Consider the following 26,851-nt stretch of genomic DNA (forward strand, 5'->3'; position numbering starts at 1 on the left):
ACCCGAGGCTGGTAATACTTAGGAGGGGGGACCTCACGCATTTTTTTTTTTACATTTTTTAACCCATTCAGACCCTTCTCCATTAAGTTAATGGAAGCCCTGGACAACAACATTGCATTCATGTCCTCCTCCCAGTCCCAAACACTAATTATTATTTTTTTCTATAAAAATGTACAAGTATGACGAGCAGGCAGGCAGCAGGCATTGGCGGCATCGGACTGAGATGCAAATTAGTGGCGGAGGGCTGGGTCAGTTGATGGTGGGCGAGTTTGTAAGCCATTGGTGGTGGCAGCGGGCATCATCTCAGAGGCAGTAGCGTGCATTGGCTCGGTGGCGGTAGGGGTCATCAGCAGGATTCGGCGGACATTATGGCTGTACTGCCTCACCAGCCACTGACCTCACCGCACGCCACTGGTGTGTGGGATAGTGTGAGTGTGTGTTAATTGTGTGTGTGTGGGACAGTGTGAGTGTGTGTTAATTGTGTGTGTGTGGGACAGTGTGAGTGTGTGTAAATTTTTACAGTCCAGTGTGTGTGGGGGAGGGGAAAGTATGAGAATGTGTGTGTAGTCTGAGTGGGTGTGTGTTGGGTTTGGGGGTGGCCAGTCTGTGTGTGTGTGTGTGTGTGTGTGTGTGTGTGTGTGTGTGTGTGTGTGTGTGAGTAAGGGGGTGGGGCAATCTGTGTGTGTGGGCGGGATGTACTAATGGCCATTTACCGAAGAGGGATATGTATTAAACCACGGGCACTGAGATGCCCTTCTCACTCACCATCCAGCTGGGTGGGCGAGCTGGGCGGGTGGAAAGCCAGCAGCAGGGGCAGCATGCCAGATATCAGCAGCCGAGGGTGCGGGCTGTAAGGCACGTGCGGAGCGGTGTGGAGCCCAAAGCCGGAGATCAGCAGCATGTTGACCGGCAACAAGCAGCTTCTGCTTCCGCGTTCAACATGCTACCGATCTCCGGCTTTGGGCTACGCAAGGTTCGGGGGATGGGTGTCCTCTGCCGGTGTACTGCAGCTCCGGGGGTGTGGGCTCCAGAGGCTTTCAGCACTGTTGAATATCCAGCTGCCTCAAGTATGTACAGCCCGCACCCTCGGCTGCTGATATCCTGCATGCTGCTGCTGCTGCTGCTGGCTGTCCCCCCGACCGGCTCAGCCACACAGCTGTATGGTGAGAAGGGCATCTCGGTTCCCGAGGTTTAACACATATGCCTCAGTAAATGGCCTCTGCGGTAAACGATACTAATGCTTACCGTGGCAGTAACAGCGGGGAGGACGGCGCACATCGGGATCCTACAGCAAGAGAGAAGAACCCCTTCGGAGCGCAGCAGACCACACTGAAAAGGGTGCATCCCCGGTGCGGTGCTCTGCATCCTGGGTGGTGCCGAAGATGTGGAGTGTCGGAGGTGGCAGAAGCGCCGCAGCTTGGGGTGAGAAACCGCTGCAGCCCTTCCGCTGCTAAACTCTGCAATTAGTCTAATAAGGGGGTAGGTTCCGCTCACCACAGTGCACACAGGATTAGTTAATTAAGGGGGTAGGCACCCCTCACCACAGTGCCCCACATGCCTTGTTAATTAAGGGGGTAGGATCCCCTCACTCTATAATGTGAATTTTGGCTTATACCATGTGCTGTAACGTGAATTTCGGCTCATACCTTGTGCTGTAATGTGTATTTCGGCTCATACTGTGTGCTATAATGTGAATTTCGGCTCATACCGTATGGGGTAATGTGAATTTCGTCTCATACCGTGTGCTATAATGTGAAAGGGGCACCAGTACTAGATAGTATAAGGGGTCCTATTACACTGAAGGACACGCCCCTTTTGAGTGACCACGACCCTTTACCGGAGCGCGAGCGCGCCGAAGGCGCGCGCATAATTGATATCTGCACTTTTTCATTCTCCCTTCAAAAATTCAACTTCGACCACTGCACCTACATCTATACATACACACCCTGACATCTTCATATACAGTGACACTGGTGGCTTCTGCACATACTTTCCTTTTGTATTTTTTTGTATTTTTTATTTTTTTTGGGTGGGGGGCGCCATTATTGATCTTGCCCTGGGCTCCAAAAACCCTAGCTATGCCTATGCATGGGGTATAGATGGGTCCACCAGGAGCCATTGGCACTTTAAGAGTTTAATAGTGTGGGCTGGCTCCTCCCTCTATGCCCCTCCTACCAGACTCCGTTTAGAAAATGTGCCCAGAGGAGCCGGTCACAGCTAGGGGAGCTCTTCAGAGTTCTTCTGGTAAAGAGTAATTTTTTCTTTCAGGTTTTTTATTTTACAGGGAGGCTGTTGGCGACAGCCTCCCTGCAGTGTGAGACTGGGGGGGGTGAGCAGTGTCCGCCCCGTGGGGTCTTGAGCCACTGCTCCCGCTGACTGGATGGTGGCTCCAGAGTGGTCTGATCACGCCCCGTCGCAGGGGAACGCTCGCCTCGGCAGCAGGCCGCCACCCCCTCAGAAGCTGAAGTGTGGCGAGTCAGTCACTGTCCCCCATTGCAAGCGGGGGGACAGTGTGAAGAGGGCGGCTACAGGTCAGGAGCGCGGTTGTTCCTGCGCTCCTGGAAGGCTCAGCGGTACCTTGGTGCGGCGCTTGGGAGGGAGCGCCCTAAGCCAGCTCCGGACCCTGCACTGGTTTTCTTCAGCGTGTCGGGGGCTGCGGACCCAGGTCAGCATATTCCTCCGGCCAGTATAATCATCTTGTGAGCGGGAAGACAGCGCCATTGAAGGGGGCGAAGCTTCTCCTCAGAGCGGACCCAGCAGCGTTCCGCGCCATTTTTCCGCCTGCAGCCACGGTTCACTGGATCCAGGTCCCTCCAGAGCCTTCTCCAGCAGTCTGTATGGTACCAGGGGGCTGTAGAAGGGGGAAGAAGCTGCTTAAAGGCTGTGTCACCTATTAAGGGACACAGTCAGCACTGGGAAGGGACTCCCTTTGCCTGAAAAGCGCTGTGTGTGGGTTGGCTCCAATCTCTGTGTCTCTCTGCCATTCTTGGGGTGGAAACTCTGTCCTCAAAAAACCCTGTGTGTTTGTGGGTTGTTTGTGTCTGTGTGCAACGGGTGGTCTTCTGTATGCCGGCGGTCGGGCTCCCGGCGCTCAGTATACCGGCGCCGGGAGCCCGACAGCCGGCATACCGACACTTATTTTCCCTCGTGGGGGTCAACGACCCCCATAGAGGGAGAATAAAATAGTGTGGCGCGCGTAGCGCGCCACCGTGCCCGTAGCGTGGCGAGCGCAGCGAGCCCGCAAGGGGCTCATTTGCGCTCGCCACGCTGTCGGTAAGCCGGCGGTCGGGCTCCCGGCGCCGGGATGCTGGTCGCCGGGAGCCCGACCGCCGGCCAGCCGTAGTGAACCCGTGTGCAACATGTCTAGGGACACTGTTTCATATGCTGCGGAGGATTTGTCTTCCCAGGAAGACTCCATTCCATGTAATCAGGATTGCACTGTTTTAGCCCAGATCCCAGCTAGAGAGCCAGAATGGTTAGTCTCTCTGAGGGGGACTATTTCTCAGATTTCTGATAGGGTGGCTAGGACTGAGCATGCCACTCAGGTCCTCCAGTCTTCTATGGTGGTATGGTCGGATCCTGCCTCCTCGGGTCCCCTGTGGTACTTTCTAATAAGCGTGCGCTTGCAATTATGCAGGATGACACGGACACCAACTCTGACACTGCAGACGGTGATGTGTTGCAGGGGCAGCATCGCTTGCCAGGGGGGTGCAGTTGATGATTGTGGCTGTTAGGGATGTTTTACACATTTCAGACACAGCCCCGGAACAGGTGGAGGAGGCCTTCTTCACAGATAATAAGAAGCCCCCCTCACTTTCCCGGCATCCAAGGAATTGAATGCTATCTTTGAAAAGGCATGGGAAACTCCGGAAAAGAAATTCCAGATTCCCAAGAGAGTCTTGGTGGCGTTTCCCTTCCCAGAGGAAGATATGAAGAGGTGGGAGTCCCCGCCGATAGTCGACGCCTCTGTATCCAGGCTGTCCAAACAGGTAGTTTTACCGGTCCTGGGATCTACCATGTTAAAGGACTCGGCAGATCGCAAGGTGGATGCTACGCTGAAATCCATTTACACGGCTTCGGGGGTTATATTGCGGCCTACTATAGCCTGTGCTTGGATTGCTAAAGCTATTGCCAGGTGGTTGATCACTCTGCAGGAGGAATCGTCTACGCTGGACAAAGGTGACGTTGATTTGTTTTTGCGTAATATTCAGGATTCTGCAGGGTTCCTGGTGGATTCCATGAAGGACCTGGGTTCCATGGCTGCGGGGATCTCCTCCATTTCAGTCTCGGCTCGAAGAGGTCTCTGGCTGCGCAACTGGTCTGCGGATGCGGAATCCAGGAAGTGTGTGGAGCGCCTTCAGTACAAAGGTCAGGTCTATTTGGGGAGGCGCTGGATGCGTGGATTGCCACGGCTACCGGGTAAGTCTCCTTTTCTCACCTCAGCTGCACCGGCTATGAAGAAGCCTTTTTCCTCTACCAGGTCACAGTCCTTTCAGCCCGCAAGGCCTAGAAAAAATAAGCCTTCGAACACCTTCTTCAGAGGTGGTCATGCCAAAGGAAAGAAACCCACTCCCGCAGGTTCCCAGACCCAGAAGCCCGCTTCTGATACCCCTAAGTCCTCCGCATGACGGTGGACAGCTATGCCTGGAGGAAGGTCAGGTGGGGGCGAGACTCCGGCAGTTCAGCCACGTCTGGGTGTCGTCGGGTCTGGACCCCCGGGTTCTGGATATAGTGTCCAGGGGGTACAGACTGGAGTTTCAAGAGCCCCGCCTCACCGTTTCTTCAAGTCAGGCTTACCAGCGCTGTTGGCGGACAGGACAATTCTTCTGGTAGCCATCAGGAAATTGGTGGTGTCAGAGGTCATTGTTCAGGTCCCTCTTCTGCAACGGAACAAGGGTTATTATTCAGACCTTTTTGTGGTACCGAAACCGGATGGTTCGGTACGGCCTATTCTAAATAAAGTCTTTGAACCCTTATCTTAGGGAGTTAAAATTCCAGATGGAATCTCTGAGAGCTGTCATTTCAGGTCTGTCGAAGGGGGAGTTCCTGGTGTCCCTAGACATCAAGGATGCTTACCTCCACATTCCCATTTGGGCGCCGCATCAAGCTTATCTCAGGTTTGCGCTGATGGACGATCACTATCAGTTCCAGGCTCTGCCGTTTGGCCTCTCAACAGCACCAAGGATCTTCACCAAAGTGATGGCGGAGATGATGGTTCTCCTCCGCAAACAGAGGGTGAACATAATTCCATATCTGGACGATCTCCTGATCAAGGCGTCGTCCAGGGAGAGGTTGTTGCGGTCCATCGCGCTCACGACACAGCTGCTCAGGAAGCACGGTTGGATCCTGAACCTTCCGAAGTCTCATCTGGAGCCGACAAGGCGGCTGTCTTTCCTGGGAATGATCCTCAACACGGAAGTGCAGAGGGTATTTCTCCCGGCAGAGAAAGCGTTGGTGATTCAAACAATGGTCCGGGATGTCCTACGGCCTACCCGGGTATCGGTTCATCAATGCATATGCCTTCTGGGGAAGATGGTTGCCGCCAACGAGGCTCTGCAGTACGGCAGGTTTCATGCTCGACCTTTTCAACTGGACCTCCTGGACCAGTGGTCGGGCTCTCACCTACACATTCACAAGAGGATACGCCTGTCTCAAAAGCCAGGATTTCACTCCTCTGGTAGCTACAACTTCCACGCCTGGAAGGACGAAGGTTCAGAATTCAAGACTGGATCCATCTGACCACAGATGCAAGTCTAAGAGGTTGGGGAGTGGTTGCTCTGGGGGAAACCTTTCAAGGACGATGGTCGGATCAAGAGTCACTTCTCCCAATAAACATCCTGGAACTCTGGGCCGTTTACAATGCCCTTCTGCAAGCAGCACACCTTCTACAGGATCAGGCTGTTCAGGTGCAGTCGGATAACGTGACCACAGTGGCCTACATAAACCAACAAGGCGGAACAAAGAGCAGAGCTGCCATGGCAGAGGTGTCAAAAATTCTCATCTGGGCAGAAAGGCACGCGGTGGCGATGTCGGCGATCTTCATTCCGGGCGTAGACAACTGGGAAGCAGACTTCCTCAGCAGACACAATCTCCATCCAAAGGAGTGGGGCCTCCATCCGGAGGTGTTTGAGGAGGTAACCGGTTGGTGGGGGGTTCCTCACATAGAAGTGATGGCCTCCCGCCTCAACGAGAAGCTACGGAGGTACTGTTCCCGGTCAAGAGACCCACAGGCAGTGGCGGTGGACGCACTGTTAACACCTTAGGTGTTCAAGTCAGTGTATGTGTTCCCTCCACTTCCTCTGATACCAAAAGTTCTTCAAATCGTGAGAAGAACAAAGGTTCTGGCAATCCTCATTGATCCAGACTGTCCAAGGAGGGCTTGGTGCGCGTATCTGCTGGATCTTCTGCTGGAAGTTCCAATGTCTTTGCCTCTTCGGGAGGATCTGCTTCTGCAGGGGCCGTTTGCTTATCAAGACTTACCGCGGCTTTGTTTGACGGCATGGTGGTTGAACATCAGATCTTAGCTCAGAAGGGTATCCCGAGTGAGGTCATTCATACCCTGATACAGGCCAGGATGGGGGTTACGTCTAAGCATTACCATCGTATTTGGAAGAAATATGTTTCTTGGTGTGAGGCCAAGAAGTTTCCAGCGGTGGAGTTTCAACTTGGCCGTTTTCTCCTTTTCCTGCAAGCAGGGGTGGATATGGGACGGAGACTGGGCTCCATCAAGGTCCAGATCTCTGCTTTGTCCATCGTCTTCCAAAAACAATTGGCTGTTCTTCCTGAGGTTCAGACCTTTTTGAAAGGGGTTCTGCACATCCAGCCTCCCTTTGTGGCGCCTACGGCTCCATGGGATCTTGATGTGGTGTTGCAGTTCCTGCAATCTGCTTGGTTTGAGCCTCTACAGGAGGTTGATCTCACGTTTGTCACGTGGAAGGCAGTCACCTTGTTGGCCTTGGCTTCTCCACGACGTGTGTCGGAATTGGGGGCTTTATCTTGTAAAAGCCCCTATCTGATCTTCCATGAAGACAGGGCGGAACTTAGGACTCGTCCACAGTTCCTCCCTAAGGTTGTGTCGGCTTTCCACATCAACGAACCTATTGTGGTGCCAGTGGCTACTGACTCCTCAATTACTTCAAAGGCCTTGGATGTAGTGAGGACTTTGAAGATTTACGTAAAGAGGACGGCTCGTCATACGAAAAGTGACTCTGTTTGTCCTCTATGATCCAAAGAAAATTGGTTGTCCTGCTTCTAAGCAGTCAATTTCACGCTGGATCAGGTTCACTATCCAGCATGCTTATTCCACGGCAGGATTGCCGTGTCCGAAATCCGTAAAGGCACACTCTACTCGGAAAGTGGGCTCTTCCTGGGCGGCTGCCCAGGGTGTCTCGGCGATTCAACTCTGCCGAGCAGCTACTTGGTCTGGGTCGAACATGTTTGCCAAGTTTTACAAGTTCGATACTTTGGCCTCTGATGACCTCCAGTTTGGTCAATCAGTGTTGCAGGAGCCTCCGTGCTCTCCCTCCCGTACTGGGAGCTTTGGTACATCCCCATGGTTTTAATATGGACCCTAGCATCCTCTAGGACGTAAGAGAAAATAGGATTTTAATTACCTGAAACGGTAAATCCTTTTCTCGTAGTCCGTAGAGGATGTTGGGCGCCCGCCCAGCGCTTCGTTTTCCTGCATTGGTTATGGTTCAGTGTTACCTGGTTCCTAGGTAAGTTCTGCATTATTTACTGTTTCAGCTGTTGCTGAGTTGTTCCGGCATGTTGGCCGGATTTTCATGTTTGTGTGAGCTGGTATGAATCTTGCCACTATCTGTGTAATTCCTTCTCTCGAAGTATGTCGTCTCCCCGGGCACAGTTTCTAGACTGGGTCTGGTAGGTGGGGCATAGAGGGAGGAGCCAGCCCACACTATTAAACTCTTAAAGTGCCAATGGCTCCTGGTGGACCCATCTATACCCCATGGTACTAATATGGACCCCAGCATCCTCTACGGACTACGAGAAAAGGATTTACCATTTCAGGTAATTAAAATCCTATTATTTATACAGAAAAATGGTATTAAAAAAAAAACTAATTTACTATGTTATTAAATAATTGTAATACTGATAGTCAGTCTATGAGAGTGATTCATTTAGCCGGAAGGTTCAGTTAAGGGGGGTAAACACAGAGAGATGTGTCCCAGAGATGTAGACCGCTCAGCACACATCACTGGACGCTCAGCACACAGCGCGATGTGTGCTGAGCAAAGGGAGAAAAAAAAATAACCGCTCACTTCACCCAGTGAGCGATCTGACTAAATCTGGCATGCATGCAGGAAAAATCTAGAGTCAGCGATAGCGACGCGCGGGGCCAGGCATTGCTATTGCTATAGGCTATACACACGGAGCGATGTGTGCTTAATTTCTAAGCAATCTAGTAAGATTGCTTCAAATTTAAGCACACAGCTGTACGTGTATACCCCTCTTTACTCCTATGAGGTGTGAGCAGAAATAAGCAAAGATTATTACCTACATATTTACTATACTAAGTTGTGTCTAATTAAATTGTCCAATTTGTTGTTGTTCCCATATGTTTTGCGCATATAATAGTCTCCATGGATCATAGTTTGCTATGCCATGTATGGTTTATTCCTTAGTGATTATTTTTATTTTATGTTTTATAAAAGAAGGAGAAAATCTTACCAAGAAACTGTGTGCCCATTTGTGACGTTGATGCTGTTGGCATTCTTCATTTGCTTTGATTTTGCTTGTTTATGATGGATCACAATTCCTTTATCAAACATAAGATGTAGTCGGAAACTTACAAACTTGATCGCTGCAAACAGCACTGTTGTCGATATACAGTAAAGGCATAATGTGAATGTTGTAGGAGGCAAGCCCTGTGGAAAGAAAGGCAATGATTTGCATTTACTCTACTGTGTGAGTACTGTATGTTTCTTATTAAGATGAGTTTACAGAATAAGCATGCACACAGTCAGTTAAGACATTATTTGCCATTAATATACAGTAAAGGCTGTATATTACTGAGATAAACAGTAGACAGTATATGAAATAACTGGAGCCTTTATACTTATACTTATACTAAATATGTCCACTGTGAATTCCAGGTTGAGTATCCCATATCCAAAATGCTTGGGACCAGAAGTATTTTGGATATCAGATTTTTCCATATTTTGGAATAATTGTATACCATAATAAGATATACTGTAGTGATGAGCGGGTTCGGTTCCTCGGAACCGAACCCCCCCAAACTTCACCCATTTTACACGGGTCCGAGGCATACTCGGATTCTCCCGTATGGCTCGGTTAACCCGAGCGCACCCGAACGTCATCATCCCGCTGTCGGATTCTCGCGAGATTCGGATTCTATATAAGCAGCCGCGCGTCGCCGCCATTTTCACTCGTGCATTGGAAATGTTAGAGAGAGGACGTGGCTGGCATCCTCTCCGTTTATTAATGTTGATGCAAATATTTGTGCTTATTGCTTAATTGTGGGGAGGGCTGGGGAGCAGCTGTATAATATAGGAGGAGTACAGTGCAGAGTTTTGTTGACCAGTGACCACCAGTATTATACGTTGTCTGCCTGAAAAACGCTCCATATCTGTGCTCAGTGTGCTGCATATATCTGTGCTCACACTGATTTATTGTGGGGACTGGGGACCAGCAGTATTATATAGGAGGAGTACAGTGCAGAGTTTTGCTGACAGTATCCATCTAGATTCTATACCTGTGGTACATTTTAGTTTTGCAGTTTGCTGACAGTGACCAGCAGTATATATAGCAGTACGATACGGAAGGCCACTGCTCTACCTACCTCTGTGTCGTCAAGTATACTATCCATCTAGATTCTATACCTGTGGTGCATTTTAGTTTTGCAGTTTGCTGACAGTGACCACCAGTATATATAGCAGTACGGTACGGAAGGCCACTGCTCTACCTACCTCTGTGTCGTCAAGTATACTATCCATCTAGATTCTATACCTGTGGTCCATTTTAGTTTTGCAGTTTGCTGATAGTGACCACCAGTATATATAGCAGTACGGTACGGAAGGCCACTGCTCTACCTACCTCTGTGTCGTCAAGTATACTATCCATCTAGATTCTATACCTGTGGTGCATTTTAGTTTTGCAGTTTGCTGACAGTGACCACCAGTATATATAGCAGTACGGTATGGAAGGCCACTGCTCTACCTACCTCTGTGTCGTCAAGTATACTATCCATCTAGATTCTATACCTGTGGTGCATTTTAGTTTTGCAGTTTGCTGACAGTGACCACCAGTATATATAGCAGTACGGTACGGAAGGCCACTGCTCTACCTACCTCTGTGTCGTCAAGTATACTATCCATCTAGATTCTATACCTGTGGTGCATTTTAGTTTTGCAGTTTGCTGACAGGGACCACCAGTATATATAGCAGTACGGTACAGAAGGCCACTGCTCTACCTACCTCTGTGTCGTCAAGTATACTATCCATCTAGATTCTATACCTGTGGTGCATTTTAGTTTTGCAGTTTGCTGACAGGGACCACCAGTATATATAGCAGTACGGTACGGAAGGCCACTGTTCTACCTACCTCTGTGTCGTCAAGTATACTATCCATCTAGATACTATACCTGTGGTGCATTTTAGTTTTGCAGTTTGCTGACAGTGACCACCAGTATATATAGCAGTACGGTACGGAAGTCTACTGCTCTACCTACTTCTGTGTCGTCAAGTATACTATCCATCCATACCTGTGGTGCATTTCAGTTGTGCGCAGTATATATAGTAGTAGGCCATTGCTATTGATACTGGCATATAATTCCACACATTAAAAAATGGAGAACAAAAATGTGGAGGGTAAAATAGGGAAAGATCAAGAGCCACTTCCACCTCGTGCTGAAGCTGCTGCCACTAGTCATGGCCGAGACGATGAAATGCCATCAACGTCGTCTGCCAAGGCCGATGCCCAATGTCATAGTAGAGAGCATGTAAAATCCAAAAAACAAAAGTTCAGTAAAATGACCCAAAAATCAAAATTAAAAGCGTCTGAGGAGAAGCGTAAACTTGCCAATATGCCATTTACGACACGGAGTGGCAAGGAACGGCTGAGGCCCTGACCTATGTTCATGGCTAGTGGTTCAGCTTCACATGAGGATGGAAGCACTCATCCTCTCGCTAGAAAACTGCAGTGCCACTCCTAGATGGGCCAGGTGTCGGCCACTTGTGTCGCTTAGCTTAGTCACACAGCGACCTTGGTGCGCCTCTTTTTTTCTTTGCATCATGTGCTGTTTGGGGACAATTTTTTTGAAGTGCCATCCTGTCTGACATTGCAGTGCCACTCCTAGATGGGCCAGGTGTTTGTGTCGGCCACTTGTGTCGCTTAGCTTAGTCACACAGCGACCTTGGTGCGCCTCTTTTTTTCTTTGCATCATGTGCTGTTTGGGGACTATTTTTTTGAAGTGCCATCCTGTCTGACACTGCAGTGCCACTACTAGATGGGCCAGGTGTTTGTGTCGGCCACTTGTGTCGCTTAGCTTAGTCACACAGCGACCTTGGTGCGCCTCTTTTTTTCTTTGCATCATGTGCTGTTTGGGGACTATTTTTTTTAAGTGCCATGCTGCCTGACACTGCAGTGCCACTACTAGATGGGCCAGGTGTTTGTGTCGGCCACTTGTGTCGCTTAGCTTAGTCACACAGCGACCTTGGTGCGCCTCTTTTTTTCTTTGCATCATGTGCTGTTTGGGGACAATTTTTTTTAAGTGCCACTCCTAGATGGGCCAGGTGTTTGTGTCGGCCACTTGTGTCGCTTAGCTTAGTCACACAGCGACCTTGGTGCGCCTCTTTTTTTCTTTGCATCATCTGCTGTTTGGGGACTATTTTTTTGAAGTGCCATCCTGCCTGACACTGCAGTGCCACTCCTAGATGGGCCAGGTGTTTGTGTCGGCCACTTGTGTTGCTTAGCTTAGCCATCCAGCGACCTCGATGCAAATTTAAGGACTACAAATAATATTGTGAGGTGTGAGGTGTTCATAATAGACTGAAAATGAGTGTAAATTATGGTTATTGAGGTTAATAATACTATGGGATCAAAATGACCCCCAAATTCTATGATTTAAGCTGTTTTTGAGGGTTTTTTGTAAAAAAAAACACCTGAATCCAAAACACACCCGAATCCGACAAAAAAATTTCAGGGAGGTTTTGGCAAAACGCGTCCGAATCCAAAACACGGCCGCGGAACCGAATCCAAAACCAAAACACAAAACCCGAAAAATTTCCGTTGCACATCTCTAGTTAAAATCAATGTATGTGATATCAATATTCTGATCGATGTATCAGTGTACCAGTATGTGATAACTGTCTTTGCATGTCAAATGGTAGAAGCTTGATTGATCTGCTGGCATTTCCTTGTAGTCACAGAACTCACACTGACTGCTTAGGAGTGAAATTCCTCGTGACCAGAGCTAGTTTAATTACCCCAGAACCAGAGCTAGGGCCAGAAAGGTGTTAAGCCCTTCCTGATCTGTGTCCTCTCAGAACTAGCCATTTGTTTACACAAGAACCATGGCCAGAGCTTCAAAGGAGAAGAAGATAAGGCCATTTGCCCCTGAGAGAGTGGCTGGGAAGCCAGGTATGAGCTGACACTCAATACCTTCTGTGGCTTTTGAAGGGTTAAAAAACAAACTCTCCAGAGGGAGGGGCGTTGAACGTGCAACCTGAGTTTTAAATAGTAGAAACAGAGACTGAAATTGTGCATTATCAAAGAAGCAGGTCAAGAGAAGCATCCTGGCTCTGTAATGTCCCAAATAGCTGAAGAGGCTTCACTTCATCCCATCGTTCCTCTCTGCATGTGCTAGGATCGCGGGTTTTTATCTCCCTATTTTTATTTTTCTGGAAATTGTCTTTTCTGATGTGACTTTGACTTTTTATCATTATATTCTTGTAACTTTCTTTTCTGTAACATAAGCTTTGAAGTGTTTACTTATAATTAAATCATATATTTTTTGCTCTGTTTTCTGTTGTGCATCCAACCCAACTCTCTGAAAGAGGCGTTACCAAAATATTAATAATTCTGGGTGCAGGCAAAAGCCATAAGTTTGTCTTGGGTCATACCCTAAACGTTTCTACTTTGGCTGGTGGCAGTGACCGTGTTGAAATGAACGCACGCGATCAGGTATCCAGTAATGGTGTCAGGTGGCAGGGATTCGCAGATCGACGTATCTGGGGAATCGTCGTGCCTAGGATCGTGACAGGAATTGTGACCGGTAGTTATCTGACGGCCGGTCCCATAACTACAGCCCCTGATTTCAATTCTATCACATTTAAGGTCTGGGTTCTCGATTCAAAAAACACTGTACAGAATACAGAGAGCCGTGGCCTTAGATAACAAACTACAGAACCATCCCCTGGTGAATGTTCCTGTTCAATCTATGGATCATAGTAGGAACCTGTTTGTAATCTAAAACTTCTATCAAGATTAAGACCTGATTCAGAAACCATTATGACCATTGTGAAGATGAAGGAAATCACCCATTTACGCACTCGGCAGTCTATGTTTCAGCCTCTATCAAACTGACTTAACGGTGCAGTTCTCCAGGGTCCTATCATGCGCAGCTCTGCCTAATGAGCAGCAAGTCAGGATTCCTGCTAAGCTGCAGACTCTGCTGGGACCTAGCATCTGTTGCCACAGGAGGTCCCCCTCGCTGGCACCTCATCTGTCAGTTCTTGTCCAATCACATATAGTGACAGTCAAGAGCAAATGCAGGGGGATGTTCGAGCAAAAAGTTACAATTCAAAAAAGTAAAAAAAAATACAATGCATGCAACAAAATCAGACAACTCTTGATAGACCAATACTACTTAGGAAGCTACCACAAGACAATGAGTTCCATGGTAAACCATGGAGCTGTTTGTTTTGCCCTGATTGTCCAAAAAATTTGCTGTTGCAGGCCAGGGTTACGTATTATCTAAATTAGCAAAGAAGTGGCGAGATTTTATTTATTTATTTATTACCAGTTATTTATATAACGCACACATATTCTGCAGAACTTTACAGAGAATATTTGGCCATTCACATCAGTCCCTGCCCCAGTTGAACTTACAATCTATGGGGGTAATTCAGACCTGATAGCTGCTGCAAATCGCATCGCAAGCGGCGATTTTTTGCTGAATGCGCATGCGCAAAATCAAAATCACGTGCCGGCCTTGCCATGCAAAAAATGTGCAGAAATACACATGAAATTTGTGAATGCAGACAGGCAACGACAGAGAAGCGTGGTGAAGGCGGTGCGGGGGAAAGGCTTTGCAGGCTAGCGAAAAGGGGCGTAAAGGAGGGCGTGTAGCGCGGGGGTGTGTGCCATGGGCTGCAGGCAGGGTTTTAGTGCGGGTGCAAAGCAAATTGCTGTCAGTGCACACTGAGCATTCGCGGATGCTGAGTAAGTCTAGGGCTGAGCACAGCTTGCGAACACTCAGCACAGGTGTCTTGCCAGCGGTCACCCAGCAAATAATTGCAAATCATACACACGTTTGCAATGTAAACACCTCAACATCTCATTAAAACTCTAGATCTCGGGGGCGTGGCCTGGCTGGCATCAGGAGAAGTCGGGTTCCTGCAGAGCTCCGGCCAGCAACACAATAAAATAAACCTCTGAGCTAACTTTGGGGGCCCACCTGCAAGGAAACAATCCCCTGAGCCCTGCTACATCACCCTGCACCCGGAGGTCGAGCCTGCGGAATCGGGGAGGCCCTGTGTTGCCCCCTGCGGATTGCGGCCTACCTCCGCCCCAGAAGCCGGGGCCTCGATTTTGGTGTGGAGCCGTCGGTCCGTCGGACCTGGTGCGGCGATTCTGCGGACCCCTCCCCCACCTGAGCGGCGCTCCCTGGCACCCAAGAGCTCACCCATCAGCCACTGACCCTCACAGGAGACCGGCGACCGGACAATCTGCGGGAGGTGAGAGCCGGGACGAGTGTGACTGGCGGCCGGCGGCCATCTTGTGGTTGGCGCCGCCCGGACTTTAAGCTCTGCTTTGCCGATCCCTGGCCTCTCCGGGCGCCTGCCCTCCGACCCCCACCTCATACATCCTCGCAAGAACAGATCTCCCCCCCCCCCCCCCCCCCCCCACTGGTGGGGATCAACGACCCGGGGACCTACGGAGGATCCGTGTTTCATTTACAGGCGGCGGCCATCTTGTGACTGGCACAACTCTCTCCTCACTCCATAGCTAGAAATGGCTGTAGCTCTAGCTCCCTCTTGTGGCGACTTTTAGATTAGACAACTCACAGCCACTATAAATATATTTCTATACTCCTGCCTATTCTCATGTCTCCTGTTTAGCGGCTGGAGGGGAGTTATCATATTACACCTTGAAACAACAGGTGCAAACTTTAACAGCCCTGCCGCCATCTGCCCGGAGGCTTTCACCCTGCAGAGAGCTGACCCTGCACCCCTGCTGGAATAGGCGCTGCTGCGATCACCTATATCTCGGAAGCTCCACCTGCTCCACCCATAAACCCATGCCGGCCTCTACACCTGTGTGACATTTCTCCTCGCCCATGTGCGCTGTTCACGGACTGATGCCTACCGGTCCTGAGCTATTACTCGTTGAGATGTAACCTGTTATACTTCCGCTTCTTTTTTCCTCTCCATGTGACCTCATTATAGCCTGCTCCTTGCGTGAGGCGACTCCTACTGTATAAATCGGTTCTCCGTTGCCCGCTTATTTTTATGGAAAAATTTCTCATACCCACCCCGATGTCAATTGCTGACCCCGCCTCTACAACCCGAGGCGATACTGTGTGGAGACACTCGTCTGATTCAGATTGCTCTGTCACCCGTTCCAGGTCCTTACAAAAACGCAAGTCTGCTCCGGCCAATAAGCCTCCCAAAATGAAACCTGCGGATATTGCGGCGGTGCTGGGCCCTCTACTAGATGAAAAACTGGCGGGCCTTAGAGAAGCTATTGACTCTACTCTATCCAAATTAACTCAACACTCTGGCCGCTTAGATGACGTCGAACAGAGGGTGTCTACCCTGGAGGATGATTTGCATGCAGCACAACTCACCATTAATTCACAGCAAAGCGACATTTCGGATCTGACCCAGAAGCTAGATGATTTGGAGAATCGCGGACGCAGAAGTAATCTCCGGGTGGTGGGTATCCCTGAATCGGTCAAAGGCTATGAGTTACTTGATCTTCTCTCTAACTGGATACCGCAACAACTGGCCATGGATCTCAAAGGTGCCCCTCTGGCTATTGAGCGGGCACATAGAATAGGCCCTGAACGTAAAACGAACTCTGGTCGCCCTCGCCCGGTGATCATGAAAATCCTTAATTATGCCGACAAAGCTCGACTCTTAGACCACTACCGGAAGACGGATAGCTTAACCTACAACGGAGATCGGCTCTTGATATTTCAGGATTTTTCCACCATTGTCGCTGCTAAACGCAAGGAGTTTGCCCCGTTGTGCAAGCAACTGTTTAATGCCAAAATCAAATTCTCTCTCCTGTACCCGGCCCGGCTGCGGGTCTTCGAGGACGGCAAGCCGTTGTTCTTCGATGACATAACACTCGCCAAGGCCCACTTCTCGAGTTTACCCACTTGACTGTTGCACTGTTATTATTGCTTGCATGCATGTTTTTCTCTCCTTTTTTTTTCTCCATCTGCAGGTCACGTGGAGAGGAATAATTGCGCAGCTCTGTGTATACAATGAGCTGTAAATTTTCTTGTTTTTCTTGTTTGTTTTCTATGTTACTGTTTAATATTGTTGGTTGCACCTGCCAGACCTGCCGACCCCGATCCTCCATGGGTCAACCCCTTCCCGCTCGCTGGGACGGGCAGGGGCCCTACTTTACCTCTAGTATATTTTTTCTTGCATTCCCAACCATCGGTATAGGCTGATATAGCTGACCCTGCTCCTACTCCCCCCGCCGCCGCGGAAGATACCCCACTCCTTGCCTTCAATATAGTATCATGGAATGTGGAGGGCCTTAACGCTCCAGTGAAGCGTAAGAAAGTGCTCTCCCACCTCCACCGTTTGACCCCTCACATCACCTTCTTACAGGAAACACATTGGCTGGACGATCCCCGTAACACTCTACGTGCCCCCTGGATCGGGGATTGTATCTCGGCCCCTTACTCTAATAAGACCAGGGGAGTTGCCATCCTTTTTCACAAGTCCCTACAATATTCGATACGCAGAAAATTTCTCGATCCTAATGGGAGATTTATTTTGCTAGATGTGATTATTGATAATGTCTTGTATACTCTCCTTAATCTATATGCCCCAAATGTCTCTCAACAGGATTTTTTTGCAGTTGTCCTACAGAAACTTTCCTCTTGGGGGAGCTCTAATCTAATCCTAGGAGGAGATTTCAACACGGTCATCGATCCGTCCATGGACAGGTCTGGGGTGAGTACTTCATCCTCCAAATCCGGCTATGATCTTCTTTCTTCCCTCTGTTCACAACTTGCTCTCTCTGACCCTTGGCGTATCCATCACCCTCTTCTTCGTGATTACTCTTTCTACTCTCACCCCCACTCCACACACTCCCGTATTGATTATATTTTCTTATCCCGACACCTCTTTCCTAAAGTCACTCACACATCGATTCAAAATATTATTATCTCAGACCATGCCCCTATTATGATCTCTCTTAAGCTTGCGTTGCCCCAATGCTTTTCCAAATGCTGGCGATTCCCTGCCTATCTTACTCACTCTGAGGATTTTCTCCTACACCTTAGACACACTTGGCACACCTACGTTTCTGATAATTTGACCCAGGCGGAGGATGTCTCACTGTTCTGGAGCGCCTCTAAAGCTGTTATCCGGGGCCACATTATCTCATACGTAAATTCCAAACGCAAAGCATTTAACTCCCGCCTCCATGAACTGAGCTCCCTTCTCACCTCAACTTATAGAACGTATAAGCGTTCCGACACTCCCGCACATAAAGAGGCTTACCTGACTGCTAAACAAGTATATGATACCTTCCTAACAGAGCAGGCCCAGACACGATATGATTACCAGCGGAACAAATTTTTTAGATGGGGTAATAAATCGGGCAGACTCTTGGCAAACCTCGCTCGGGGACCCCGGACGCGCACATGGGTTGAGGTGGTTAAATCTTCAGACACTATTATATCAGATCCGACAGCCATTTGCGCCGAATTTATGCAGTTTTACAAATCCCTATATACAGCAGAGCCAGATAACGTGGAGACAGGTAAATCCTTTCTGTATGACGCTCAGCTTCCTGTCCTCTCTCGAGATGACAGGGACCTTCTCGAGATGTCTATAACTGAGGAAGAGATACTCACAACTATCAAATCTTTACCAAACGGCAAGAGCCCAGGCCCTGATGGCTTTGGGGCTGAATATTATAAATTACTTAATGCTGAACTCACACCCACTCTAGCCAAATTATATAATCATATCTTTACCTCCGGAACTATACCCTTATACTTCAATGAGGCACGGATAATCGTAATACCCAAGCCGGGTAAAGATCCCTCCCTTGTGGGTTCTTATCGCCCTATCTCACTTCTTAACCAAGACTTCAAATTGCTTACCAAACTAATGGCCAACCGTCTACAGTCTTGTCTGCCTCATCTCATTTCCCCGGCCCAATTAGGCTTTATTAAAGGCAGACAATCTGTACAAGGTATTAGATCGGCGATAGCTGCTATTTCCCATACCCGCCTTCATAATTTGGAAGACAATATTCTTATCAATCTAGACGCCGAAAAGGCCTTCGATAAAATCGCTTGGCCACACCTTTTTAGAGTGCTCTCCCATCAGCAATTTGGCACTAATTTCTGTAGTCTAATGCGGACCCTCTGCACTGCTCCGATGGCCCAGGTGGTAGTTAATAATGTGGCCTCCTCTTCCTTTTTTCTTGAGAGAGGCACCAGACAAGGATGCCCTCTCTCCCCTCTGCTTTTTAATTTGGCCTTGGAACCTTTTATTCGTTATATCCAACTACTACCTGGGTTTAGAGGCATTGTTATTGGGGATCGCGAACTCAAAGTTATAGCCTTCGCAGATGACCTACTTATATGTACCTCTGACCCTAAACGCTCCCTTCCTGTATTGGTAGAGGCAATTGACAGATTTTCGTCTTTTGCTGGCTTCTCCATTAACTTTGCCAAGTCTGAAGCCCTGGCCATATTTGGCCAGGCGAGACTGGGTTGGATTAGACCCTTCCCGTTTAGATGGGCCCCCTCGCATATCACCTTTTTAGGAGTGGCTCTACCACAACATCTCTCCACCCTCTATGCACGTAATATTACCCCGATCATACATAAAATACAGACTGAACTTAGCCTATGGCAAAACCTTCCCCTTAATATGTTAGGGAGATGCAACCTGTTTAAAATGGCAAGCTTCCCGAAACTCCTGTATATTCTCCAAATGACTCCCATTCTTCTCACTAACTCCGACTTTTCTTTACTTAATACCTTGCTTTCCAAGTTTATATGGAACCGTAAGCGCCCCAGGATAAGCCTAAAAAAAATGACGCAATCGGTGCGCCAAGGGGGTGTAAACCTACCAAACATTAAACAATACAATCTAGCGTGCTTACTACGTTTCGCTATGGATTGGCTCAGTGGCAACGATGTATTCACAGATACCAAGTTAGAATCTCAGCTTTGTGCTCCTCTCTCTCTTGCTTACCTCCTACATGCCCGGCCCTCTCAAATAAAATCTTCCCAATTTGATAACCCGCTATTGTCTTCCACTATTAAGGCGTGGAAAATGGCTAGGAAAGCCCTTGGTCTCAAATATTATTACTCAGTATCTCTACCTTTGCTTGGAAACCTGGAGTTCCAAAATGGTACTGCCTCTTTGCCTTTTGGTGCTTGGTGCTCCTCTGGTTTAAAGACTCTACGTAATCTGATGACACCTACTCACACTCCTTTGCCATTCCAGGAGGCTATTGAGAAATATGCAATTTCACCCCTGCATGGATTTTACTACTCCCAGGCTATACATTATCTTACATCCGTTCTCCCTCACCTCACGGGAAAAGACTTTGTTAACCCCTTAGACTCCCTTTTACGCTCCAACACATACTCCATATCTTCTATCTATGCGCGCATCCGCACTGAACTGGACCCCCACACTGATTTTCCTGATCTGGCTAAATGGATCTCCCAAGTTCCTACACTCACAGTAGACACCCTACTAGATACTTTTTTTATGACCCTTAAACTAATACCGGCTAGTATATATCAGGAAATGGCCTATAAACTGCTACACAGGGCATATATTTCGCCCAAACAAGGTTTTCTAATGGGTATATCAGATAGGGCCGGATGTAATAAATGCTCAACGGTAGAAGCTGACCTTTTCCATTGTCTCTGGGCCTGCCCTGTCATCCAAAAATTCTGGCATACCTTACACCACTATGGCACCTCAACGCTAGGCATCCCCTTTCAATGCACTGCTCCCTGGGCCCTCTTTGGTCATCTGTCGGACCAACCTGGAATTCCACGCACTGATAAAAAATTGATAGTGCTACTTTCAGCAGTGGGGAAAAAAGCTATATTGCAACAGTGGATCCATCCTACCTCTCCTACTCTCCCTATGGCTACTTCTAGGTTACTCTTCTTATTTAATATGGACTGGCTGGAGGCCTCTATCCACAAGGAAACCCTGACTCCTGCACTCTTTAAGTGCTGGGATAAATACATCTGTACCCTCCCTGCCCACACTAAACTAGCAATACATAAATGTTTCCAATCTAACTTTTGGTACTCTCTCCGACAACTTGATAGCCAACTTTCTCTAACTGACTGAGCCTCCTATCTTCCCCTCCCCCTCTTCTTCTTCATCCGTACTTCCCTCTCCACACACTTCTTCTTTTCTTTCCCCTTTCTTCTTATTTCTCCTGTTTCTTCCCTGGCGGATTGGTTGGACACTTCTATGGACGGATCGGTGGCCTGTGGCTCTTGGTAGGTGTTTTTGCCTATTTTTGTTCTAACGTTTTTGTGATGTTCTTTTTTACCTCCCCTTTTTTTTTTTTTTTTTTGTTATTTGAACTGCCGGAATTGAGTGTCAGTTTTTAGTCAGTCATATTCAGTCCCATTCTCAATATATTATAGCCTGACCGCCGCTCTTCTGGTGGTTTACAGTTTGTTCTTGTTGATTGTTTTGGAAAATTGGAAAATTTCCTCCACCTACTCATATATGCTGTGTACTTTTACCTTTCTTATTTGCCTACTTTGATGTAGATATGTTTGATATGTATGCGGTTTTTTCCTTACTTCTGTACCATGTTTTGGAGGTATTTAATAAACATATTTGGAAAAAAAAAAAAAAACTCTAGATCTCTGTGAAATGGTATGTAGCCTCTCACTCCCTGGATATGTGCAATACTCAATCTACACACGTTTGTTTACAACTATTACATGTGTACTGCACATGTACTACATGAGTTGTTTGTCAAGCAATTGTACACATTACACACAACAGATTAACTAATTTTAAAGGCCCTCTTTCTGTGTTCACATTGCTTTGAGTTGTCTATCAAGCTGCATTGTGCTATCAAAATAGACACAGTCTATGCACCCGTTACACATACATAGCATATTTTCTGGAGGAATATATTTCTTGTGTGACTCATATTTCAACATTAGTTTACATATAATGTTAAGTAATGATGCTTCAGGTACTAGTCACAATATAGCAAGGGGGGGGGGGGGGGGGTTTAAAGCGTGATTTCCTCTAGTGTCACTCAGCAGTACATGAGCATTTTTGCAGACATCTGGTGCATTTGGTGTGCCAGGGTTGAGTTGTTAATTTGCGAGGGTGAATAGTGGTTGGTGGAGCAACAGAGTCAAGTGCAGAAGTAAGGGTTGCATTGTATATGGAAGTGGCTTGTTCGGGGCATGAGAGAGAGAGAGAATAGGAGAGAGAAGTGAGTCAAAAATAAGATTTTACTTACCGGTAAATCTGTTTCTCGTAGTCCGTAGTGGATGCTGGGGACTCCGTAAGGACCATGGGGAATAGACGGGCTCCGCAGGAGACAGGGCACTTTAAGAAAGAATTTTGATACTGGTGTGCTCTGGCTCCTCCCTCTATGTCCCTCCTCCAGACCTCAGTTAAAGAAACTGTGCCCGGAAGAGCTGACAGTACAAGGAAAGGATTTTGGAATCCAGGGCAAGACTCATACCAGTCACACCAATCACACTGTATAACTTGTGATAAACTTACCCAGTTAACAGTATGAACAACAACGGAGCATCAGATCAACCCTGATGCAACCAACATAACCCTTATTTAAGCAATAACTATATACAAGTATTGCAGAAGAAGTCCGCACTTGGGACGGGCGCCCAGCATCCACTACGGACTACGAGAAATAGATTTACCGGTAAGTAAAATCTTATTTTCTCTAACGTCCTAGTGGATGCTGGGGACTCCGTAAGAACCATGGGGATTATACCAAAGCTCCCAAACGGGCGGGAGTGTGCGGATGACTCTGCAGCACCGAATGAGCAAACACAAGGTCCTCCTCAGCCAGGGTATCAAACTTGTAGAACTTTGCAAAAGTGTTTGAACCTGACCAAGTAGCCGCTCGGCAAAGCTGTAATGCCGAGACCCCTCGGGCAGCCGCCCAAGAAGAGCCCACCTTCCTAGTGGAATGGGCCTTAACTGATTTTGGCAGTGGCAATCCAGCCGCAGAATGAGCCTGCTGAATCGTATTACAGATCCAGCGAGCAATAGTTTGCTTTGAAGCAGGAGCACCAAGCTTGTTGGAAGCATACAGGATAAACAAAGATTCTGTTTTCCTGACCCTAGCTGTTCTGGCTACATAAACCTTCAAAGCCCTGACCACATCAAGTAACTCGGAATCCTCCAAGTCACGAGTAGCCACAGGCACCACAATAGGTTGGTTCATATGAAAGGATGACACCACTTTTGGCAGAAATTGTGGACGGGTCCGCAATTCTGCCCTGTCCATATGGAAAACCAGATAGGGGCTTTTATGTGACAAAGCCGCTAATTCTGACACACGCCTAGCTGAAGCCAAGGCTAATAGCATGACCACCTTCCAGGTGAGAAATTTTAATTCCACGGTTTTGATTGGCTCAAACCAGTGGGATTTCAGGAAACTCAACACCACGTTAAGATCCCAAGGTGCCACTGGAGGCACAAAAGGAGGCTGAATATGCAGCACTCCCTTTACAAACGTCTGGACTTCAGGAAGAGAAGCCAGTTCTTTTTGAAAGAAAATGGATAGGGCCGAAATCTGGACCTTAATGGAACCCAATTTTAGGCCCAAAGTCACTCCCGACTGTAGGAAGTGAAGGAAACGGCCCAGCTGGAATTCCTCCGTAGGGGCATTCCTGGCCTCACACCAAGCAACATATTTTCGCCATATACGTTGATAATGTTTAGCCGTCACGTCCTTCCTAGCCTTTATCAGCGTAGGAATAACCTCATCCGGAATGCCTTTTTCTGCTAGGATCCGGCGTTCAACCGCCATGCCGTCAAACGCAGCCGCGGTAAGTCTTGGAACAGACAGGACCCCTGTTGCAACAGGTCCTGTCTTAGAGGCAGAGGCCATGGGTCCTCTGAGAGCATTTCTTGCAACTCTGGATACCAAGTCCTTCTTGGCCAATCCGGAACAATGACTATTGTTCTCACTCCTCTTTTTCTTATGATTCTCAGCACCTTGGGTATGAGAGGAAGAGGAGGAAATGCATAAACCGACTGGAACACCCACGGTGTCACTAGTGCGTCTACAGCTATCGCCTGAGGGTCTCTTGACCTGGCGCAATACCTCTGTAGCTTTTTGTTGAGGCGGGATGCCATCATGTCCACCTGTGGCAGTTCCCACCGACTTGCAATCTGCGCGAAGACTTCTTGATGAAGTCCCCACTCTCCCGGGTGGAGGTCGTGCCTGCTGAGGAAGTCTGCTTCCCAGTTGTCCACTCCCGGTATGAACACTGCTGACAGTGCTCTTACGTGATTCTCCGCCCAGCGAAGAATTCTGGTGGCTTCCGCCATCGCCACCCTGCTCCTTGTGCCGCCTTGGCGGTTTACATGAGCCACTGCGGTGATATTGTCTGACTGAATCAGCACCGATTTGGTCCCGAAACAGGGTCTCCGCTTGACTTAGGGTGTTGTATATGGCCCTTAGTTCCAGAATAGTGATGTGAAGGCAAGTCTCCTGACTTGACCACAGACCTTGGAAAGTTCTTCCCTGCGTGACTGCCCCCCACCCTCGGAGGCTTGCATCCGTGGTCACCAGGACCCAGTCCTGAATGCCGAATCTGCGGCCCTCGAGAAGGTGAGCACTCTGCAGCCACCACAGAAGAGACACCCTGGCCCTGGGGGATAGGGTGATCAGCCGATGCATCTGTAGATGTGATCCGGACCACTTGTCCAACAGATCCCATTGAAAGGTCCTCGCATGGAACCTGCCGAAGGGAATGGCCTCGTACGATGCCACCATCTTTCCCAGGACTCGCGTGCAGTGATGCACCGACACCTGTCTTGGTTTTAAGAGGTCTCTGACCAGTGTCATGAGTTCCTGCGCCTTCTCCGTCGGGAGAAAAACCTTCTTCTGGTCTGTGTCCAGAATCATGCCCAGGAAGGGCAGACACGTCGTAGGAATCAGCTGCGACTTTGGAATATTTAGAATCCAGCCGTGCTACACTGATCAGCAACTGCTCCCTGGACCTCGCCTTTATGAGGAGATCGTCCAAGTATGGGATAATTGTGACCCCCTGCTTTCGCAGGAGCACCATCATTTCCGCCATCACCTTGGTAAATATTCTTGGTGCCGTGGAGAGACCAAACAGCAACGTCTGGAATTGGTAATGACAATCCTGTACCACAAATCTGAGGTACGCCTGATGAGGTGGATAAATGGGGACATGAAGGTAAGCATCCTTTATGTCCAGAGACACCATAAAATCCCCCCCTTCCAGGCTTGCGATGACCGCTCTGAGCGATTCCATCTTGAACTTGAACCTTTTCAGGTATATGTTCAGGGATTTTAAATTCAATATGGGTCTGACCGAACCGTCCGGTTTCGGTACCACAAACATGGTCGAATAATAACCCTTTCCTTGTTGAAGGAGGGGAACCTTGACCACCACCTGCTGAAGATACAATTTGTGAATTGCAGCTAACACTATTTCCCTCTCTAAGGGGGAAGATGGCAGGGCCGATTTGAGGTATCGGTGAGGGGGCATCTCCTCGAATTCCAGCTTGTATCTCTGAGACACAATCTCTATAGCCCAGGGATCCACCTGGGAGTGAACCCACTTGTGGCTGAAATTTCGGAGACACGCCCCCACCAGGCCTGGCTCCGCCTGTGGAGCCCAAGCGTCATGCGGTGGATTTAGTGGAAGCCGGGGAGGACTTCTGTTCCTGGGAACTAGCTGTATTGTGCAGCTTCTTTCCTCTACCCCTGCCTCTGGCCAGAAAGGACGCACCTCTGACTTTCTTGCCTTTTTGTGATCGAAAGGACTGCATTTGGTAATACGGTGCTTTCTTAGGCTGTGAGGGAACATATATGGCAAAAAATTTGACTTTCCAGCCGTAGCTGTGGAGACCAGGTCCGAGAGACCATCCCCAAACAATTCCTCACCCTTGTAAGGTAAAACCTCCATGTGCCTTTTTGAGTCGGCATCACCTGTCCATTGCCGAGTCCACAGGACCCTTCTGGCAGAAATCGACATTGTATTTATTCTAGAGCCCAGTAGGCTAATGTCTCTTTGAGCATCTCTCATATATAGACAGCGTCTTTTATATGCCCCAGGGTCATTAATATAGTATCCTTATCCAAGGTATCAAGCTCCTCAGATAAGGTATCTGTCCATGCTGCTACCGCACTACACATCCAGGCCGACGCAATCGCCGGCCTTAGTAAGGTACCTGAATGTGTATAAATAGACTTCAGGATACCCTCCTGCTTTCTATCCGCAGCATCTTTTAGGGTGGCCGTATCCTGTGACGGCAGGGCTACCCTCTTGGATAAGCGTGTGAGAGCTTTGTCCACCCTAGGGGAGGATTCCCAGCGTAACCTGTCCGTTGGCGGGAAAGGATACGCCATAAGCATCCGTTTGGAAATCTGCAGTTTTCTATCTGGAGATTCCCAAGCCTTTTCACATAACTCATTTAACTCATGTGAAGGGGGAAAGGTCACCTCTTGCCTTTTTTCCCCATACATATAAACCCTCTTGTCAGGGACTGGGGTTTCCTCTGTGATGTGCAACACATCTTTCATTGCTATAATCATGTAACGGATTAGCCATTTTAGGCTGCAACTTTGCATCATCGCCATCGACACTGGAGTCAGAATCCATGTCGATATCTGTGTCAACAATTTGGGATAGTGGGCGCTTCTGAGACCCTGACAGCCTCTGCGACATAGGATCAGGCATGGGCTGAGACCCCGTCTGTCCCAAAGCTTCAGCTTTATCCAACCTTTTATGCAAGGAAGTAACATTATCATTTAAAACCTTCCACATATCCATCCAATCGGGTGTCGGTGGCGACCCCACATTCATTTGTTTCCGCTCTGTTTCCACATAGCCTTCCTCGTCAAACATGCCGACACAAACGTACCAACACACCACACACACAGGGGATGCTCTATTTGAAGACAGTTCCCCCACAAAGCCCTTTGGAGAGACAGAGAGAGAGTATGCCAGCACACACCCCAGCGCTATATGTCCCAGGAATCACACAGTAACTTAGTGTTAACCCAGTAGCTGCTGTATATACTGTTTTTGCGCCAAATTTATGTGCCCCCCCTCTCTTTTTACCCTCTTCTACCGTGATTCTGCAGGGGAGAGCCTGGGGAGCTTCCTCTCAGCGGAGCTGTGGAGAGAAAATGGCGCTG

At 48.5% G+C, this 26,851-nt stretch overlaps 1 protein-coding gene across 1 annotated transcript in view; it reads right to left on the reverse strand.

Annotated features, from left to right (window-relative positions):
- The window catches only part of PCNX2 (pecanex 2), an 809,726-nt gene that overhangs the window by 715,311 nt on the left and 67,564 nt on the right, over positions 1-26,851 (reverse strand). Inside the window, exon 2 of the mRNA XM_063917734.1 lies at positions 8,689-8,885. Coding sequence (XP_063773804.1) covers positions 8,689-8,885 — 197 coding nt within the window. The remainder of the gene's footprint in view (positions 1-8,688; positions 8,886-26,851) is intronic.

Source organism: Pseudophryne corroboree, chromosome 4 (assembly GCF_028390025.1).
Source record: "Pseudophryne corroboree isolate aPseCor3 chromosome 4, aPseCor3.hap2, whole genome shotgun sequence".
NCBI classification, from domain to species: Eukaryota; Metazoa; Chordata; class Amphibia; order Anura; family Myobatrachidae; genus Pseudophryne; species Pseudophryne corroboree.